We start from the raw sequence: 6,327 nt of genomic DNA, 5'->3' as shown, positions 1-6,327 counted from the left end.
CTTCGACGGATCTTGGAGACATTACCAGCAGAAAAGTTTTATGCGAAGTTCTCAAAGTGCGAGTTTTGGATTCGGAAAGTTGATTTCCTAGGTCACGTGGTCAGCAAAGAGGGAATTCACATGGACCCCTACAAAATTAAAGCAATCAAGAACTATTCAGCACCAAAACACCAACAGAAATCCGCCAATTTTTAGGCCTTGCTGGCTATTACCGCAGATTCATACAGAATTTCTCTAGAATCGCCAAACCCCTTACAACCATGACTCCGAAGGGTATAACTTTCAGCTAGGGAGAGAAACAAGACACTGCATTTCAGACACTAAAGCAAGTCTTGTGCAGCGCACCTATCTTGTCTTTTCCAGAAGGGAGAGAAGATTTCGTCGTATACTGTGATGCATCCAATCAAGGGTTGGGTTGTGTGCTTATGCATCGAGGAAAGGTTATCGCCTATGCCTCGAGACAATTAAAAACACACGAAGTTAACTATACTACTCATGATCTTGAACTAGGAGCAGTAGTATTTGATCTAAAGATCTGGAGGCACTACCTCTACGGTACCAAGTGCACCATATTCACAGATCACAAAAGTCTTCAACACATATTCAACTAGAAAGAGCTTAATATGAGACAACGACGATGGGTAGAACTACTCAATGACTACGGATGCGAAATTCGTTATCATACCGGCAAAGCCAATGTAGTAGCCGATGCCCTTAGTCGAAGGGAGTACTCAGGACGCAGAGTAAAAGCACTAACCATGACTATTCATTCACACCTGTCAACACAAATCAAAGAGGCTCAGTTGGAGGCCCTGAAACCAGAGAACGTGATAGCTGAAGCTCTAAGGCGAATGGATAAAAACTTAGAAATCAAGGGTGACGGAGTTCGTTATCTTATGAACCGAATCTGGACGCCAAAATTTGGTGGGTACAGAGATGTTGTCATGAACGAAGCACACAAACTCGATATTCTATTCATCCAGGTTCAGATAAGATGTATCTGGATCTCAAGAAATTGTATTGGTGGCCAAACATGAAAGCAGAGATTGCTACCTACGTGGGCAAGTGCCTGACTTGCGCCAAAGTAAAGGTAGAATACCAGAAGCCCTCAGGTTTATTACAACAACCAGAAATACCTGAGTGGAAGTGGGAGCGGATCACAATGGATTTTATAACTAGATTACCCAAGACAACGGGTGGTCTCGATACAATCTGGGTGATCGTCGACCGGTTAACCAAGTCTGTGCACTTCCTACCAATAAAAGAACCAAACAAGATGGAAAAATTGACCAAAACATACATCAGAGAGATAGTACGACTGCATGGTGTACCAGTATCCATTATCTCCGACATAGATAGTCGATTTACCTCTCGGTTCTGGCAGTCACTTCAAAAATCCCTGGGAACTAGGTTGAACATAAGTACAGCCTACCACCCACAAACAGACGAGCAAAGTGAGAGAACTATCCAAACACTAGAAGACATGCTGAGAGCCTGTGTAATCGACTTTGGTAAGGCATGGGATACCCATTTAACGTTAGTCGAGTTCTCATACAAAAACAACAACTACCACACTAGTATCAAGGTTGCTCCACTTAAAGCCCTTTATGGCCGCAAGTGCAGATCACCTCTGTGCTGGGCGGAAGTGGGTGACACGCAACTAGATAAAGGACGAGTTCTTGACATCACTCTCACTGGGCCGGAAATCATCAGGGAAACAACCAAGAAGATCGTTTAAATTCGTGAACGACTGAAAGCCTCTCGAGACAGAAAAAAGAGCTACGCAGACAAGAGACGAAAACCATTGGAATTCCAGGTTGGTGACTGTGTTCTATTGAAGGTCTCACCTTGGAAGGGCATGATACATTTCGGAAAGCATGGAAAATTAAATCCAAGGTACATTGGGCCATTCGAGATCCTTGCTAGTATCGGCCCAGTAGCTTACAAACTCCGACTACCCCAAGAACTTAACAACATACACCCTACCTTTCACGTATCCAATCTCAAGAAATGTCTGCAGACGAAACTCTGGTTATCCCACTCGATGAAATCGAGATTAACAAGAGTCTACACTTTGTGGAAGAACCTGTGGAAATGTTGGATAAAGAAGTCAAGAGAACAAAGCAGAGTCGTATACCGATAGTGAAGGTTTGCTGTAATGCCAAACGAGGACCTGAATTCACTTGGAAGCGAGAAGATAAAATGAAACAGAAGTACCCACATCTTTTACCCAACACTTGAAGTCCCATTTAAAGTTCAATTTTGGGACGAAATTTCCTCTAACGGGGGGATGATGTGACAACTCGGAATTCTAGAACAAACTAGGTTTGAACTTCAACCATGTACCAGTAGTTTCACAATGTAACATTGATACAATAATGAACTTAGTATATAAAAATACGATTATTTTTATATTTTATAAACATTACGAAAGGGGTAACAATTTCATATACGAACACTTCATTACAAAAACATGTATTTCATTGGAAATTTGTGAGTCATCGTCTTCGTCGTACCTACCAAGGTATACACGGAAGTCCTGTTTTATAACCAGAGTTTCCATTCGGAGAGCGTGATAGTTGTGTATAGATCTATACGGGACTAATGATCCCGCACCCTGGTTGTTAGCTACAACACAACCACCAGGTTATGGGTGACAAACGTCATAACTTTTCGACGCCTGAAGAACGTCGAGACAGGCAATTCATTAATAGCACGGTTATGAAAACTCACATGATAAACGACAATACGTTATTTTACGTGAAATCAACAATACACTTATTTTACGTAAAAACACATCTCTTCTAAACGGTTTTGTTTACGAATAAAACTACATATACAAAACTAAGTATGGCAATTATACTTGTACTTTTCGGTCTTGGATCAATTAAGACTACAGTTCAGTTTTTATGGAAAATATAGGATTTTCCGGGATAAACACTACTATTTTTCAAGCAAACGGCTTACAATACAGTTTAAGGAAAATATCAGATTTTCTGGAAACAAACGCGATTTCTTTACAATGAATGGCATACAATTATTCATTCAAATACTTATGAACTCACCAACTTAATTGTTGACACTTTTTCAAATAACTTGTATTCTCAGGGAATCAGTGAAACAGGTAAATCATCGGCTTTTGAAGATAGAGCGCTAAGGCGTTTAACAAATCTTTTGATATCATATTGTAATTTACTTTTGCAAACATGTAATACTTACAATGATGTAACTTTTCAATTATGTATATGATGGTTGTGTTTACTTTCTTTACTGTTCAATTGTTATGATATTGCACATGACGTCCTCCGCCCCCTAACGTTTCCGCCGTTTCGGTTTGGGGGTGTGACAACCCGCAATCAGAACCATACAAAGATTTGATAACACGGACGCACAGAAGATTAGGGTTGTAATAAAGTCTCCATCACCAAAGAAATATCATAACTCTATTAAAAGAGAACAATCTCCTAATCCCCAAACCTCCTTAATTGTAGGGGTCGAAATGTTTATAGTGAGGTATCGAAATGGTATGAGTCTGTAAGGAGTCAAAACCCAAATGATTTCGACTTTCTATGTATTTGCAAGGCACAGTTTGTATTCGAAGCTAGAATGTTTATTCCTTGTACTTTTTGTTAAGTCTGTTGTACCCTATAAATAGGTTAAGTACTAGAGTCGAGGGTAACTTTTGTGTTCTTCAGATTGTAAAACATTCATGATACTTTGTACTTTCTTCATACTTAATAAGAGTTAACCAGATTATATTTACATCTTGTGTTCTTAATTGTTTTTTCTTGAATTGATTGTGTTTGTAATCAAACCTAACACACATCAATTGGTATCAGAGCAGATTTCATCCAATCGATTAAAGTTTTCTCTTATTTTTCATGTTTTTTGAATCGCTCTTTCTGATTCAAAAACTTATGCAATTTGATTAAGAAAACTCGATTCAATCGGTTGTTGTGAATTGATTATGCACTCTGCATGTTAGATTGGTTGATCTCTATTCAATCTTTGTTTGATTACCTTCTTAAGTCTCATTTCAGATCCAAACATCCTTTTTCTTCAAAAATTCATACAACAATGGCAAACTTCAATCTAAACACCATGACGAACTTCTCTTACTTGCTCGGATCATCAACTAAGATTCCAATGTTGATTCCCGAGTACTACGAAAAGTGGGCTGATAGGATGAAAGACTATCTCAATGGAATTAATGAAGATCTGATGAGATGTATCAACCGTGGAGAATTCAATCAGGGGATGGTAACCAACATTGGTATAGTTGCTACAAGTGAAGACATGATCACTCAAAGGAAGAAGATGAAGGTGAACTACAAGAAATGTTTACGTGAACTACGTGGTGCTCTTCCACCAGTAGTTTACAATTACGTTCAAAGTTGTAAAACTGGAAAGGAGATTTGGAACACCTTGAAAGAGATTTACCAAGGAAATGAGAAAACTAAGAAAAGTTATGTGAAGCAGTGTTTGCTTGTATTGGGTGAGTTCAAGAAGAAATACAACAAATCAATTGAGTCTTACTATGATCGATTGAACGAACTGATATTCATATGTTCGAGATACGGAGTAACTCGTTCGTCTATGGAGTTCAATCTCACTTTTCTGATGGGATTGAGAAAAGAGTGGAGAAACATTAGCTTGATGATCAAAACTCAAGAGAGTTTTGATGGTTATTCCTTGGAAAATTTGTATAATGTTCTAAAAGCTCATGAAAGTGAGATAAATGAAATTGATGAAGAAGGAAAGTTAACTTTGCGAGGACCATTGGCAAAGATATCAAAAGTGACTGCCAATGAATTTGAAGTTGAACCTACTAAAGAAGTTAATCTTGAGGAAAAAGGTTTTCTATTTAATTTTGATGATGAAGCTGTGGCTTACTACTCAAACAACAAAGTGAAGAAATTCTTCAAGAAACCTTTCAATCCGAAGTTCAAGAACAGTAATGGGTTTAAGGGAAACAGTTAGACTAGAAAGAATGTGAAGTTTGATTCGAAAGAGGAAAATAAAGGAGTAAATAACTTGGTTGAGAAGAAGGAGCTGAAGCTAAAAGGTGACTCTGGTTACAATTGTAACTATTGCAATGGGTCGAACTATCTCACAAAGGATTGCATGCTTAGGAAGAAGGAAGAAAAGAAGGAGAAAGTCAAGGATGAAGCATACTACACTGAAAAGATTGAGGAAATTCGTGCTCGAACAAAGGGAATTTATTTGATAGCCAAAGGAGGTGATGAGGAAGAGGGCACTTATCAAATATGGTCGTTTGGTTCAGATGACGATGAGATGCGAAATCCGACTCACGGAGCCATGTATGTAAAGTTGGAAAAAGATGATGAGGAGAAAGTGAATGTGGAAGAGATAAGTGAAGAAGAAATAAATGGAATGTGTTTTGTGTCCACTGAATCAACGTAATCACCAATTACCGCCAGCATACGTGATCTTCTTAACTCCTTTAAAATTCCTTCATCTTCTTATAATGATGATCAACTAAATTTGATAATACTTGTGCTTATCTTAATGACATGTTAATCTCCATGAGTAGTGATGCAGAACTGTCCAAGTCCCTTTACTATGATGCCAAAAACAAATTAGAGGAAAATAAGGGTGTAATATAAGCTTTAGATTTAAGAATCACTAATTTGTTAGTTGATAGGGATTCGATTCGAATGGACAACATCATGCTTGTTAAACAACATAATAGGGATGAGATTTAGAACCGAAAAACCGGACCGGAACCGGAATCGGACCAGAACCGAAACTGTTAGAACCGAAATATATAGAATTGGTTCTGGTTCTGGGTTTAAAAATTGGCTTAATCCGGGTTTGGGTCCATCGGGTCCGGGTAAACCGGGTCTAAAAACCGGAACCGATGTTAGGAACCGGAACCACTTTTAGGGTCGGAACAGGTTTTTGTGAAACGTTTAAAAGATGCATATCTGATTCGTTTCAACTCCGATTGACATGCGGTTTTACAAAAGTGTAGTTTAGAGATTGTACATGATTTTAGACTATAAAATTGTCATTTTTAGTTTTATATTCATTGACTTACAGTTTCCCAAAGTCGATATATCAAAGTTGAAAGTTTTTAGTTTTTTAGTTTTTTTTGTATTCTGTGAAAGTTTTAAAACATGCATATCTAATTCGTTTGAAGTTGGATTGACATGTGGTTTTTTCCAACTTGTAGTTTACAGTTTGTACATGATATTAGACTATAATTTTGTCATTTTTTGTTTAATATTCAATAATTTACAGTCCCCCGAAGTCAGGATATCAAAACTGAAAATTTTCAACTTTCAGCTATTTGTTTTTGTACTT

The 6,327-nt window shown here is 37.8% G+C and overlaps 1 protein-coding gene across 1 annotated transcript; it reads left to right on the top strand.

The window, feature by feature from the left end:
* The first annotated feature begins 4,077 nt into the window (after positions 1-4,077).
* LOC145139705 (uncharacterized) lies at positions 4,078-5,424 on the top strand. Its single transcript, XM_079073435.1, has 2 exons — positions 4,078-4,954; positions 5,012-5,424. The coding sequence occupies exons 1-2, from the start codon at positions 4,078-4,080 to the stop codon at positions 5,422-5,424; spliced, it is 1,290 nt and encodes a 429-aa protein (XP_078929561.1).
* Positions 5,425-6,327: the final 903 nt, after the last annotated feature.

This window comes from Lactuca virosa, chromosome 9 (genome assembly GCF_052849685.1).
Source record: "Lactuca virosa cultivar CGN04683 chromosome 9, Lactuca_virosa_CGN04683_v6, whole genome shotgun sequence".
Lineage (NCBI taxonomy): Eukaryota > Viridiplantae > Streptophyta > Magnoliopsida > Asterales > Asteraceae > Lactuca > Lactuca virosa.
Note: the sequence above shows the minus strand (reverse complement) of the source record. Positions and strands in the feature narration are given on the sequence as shown.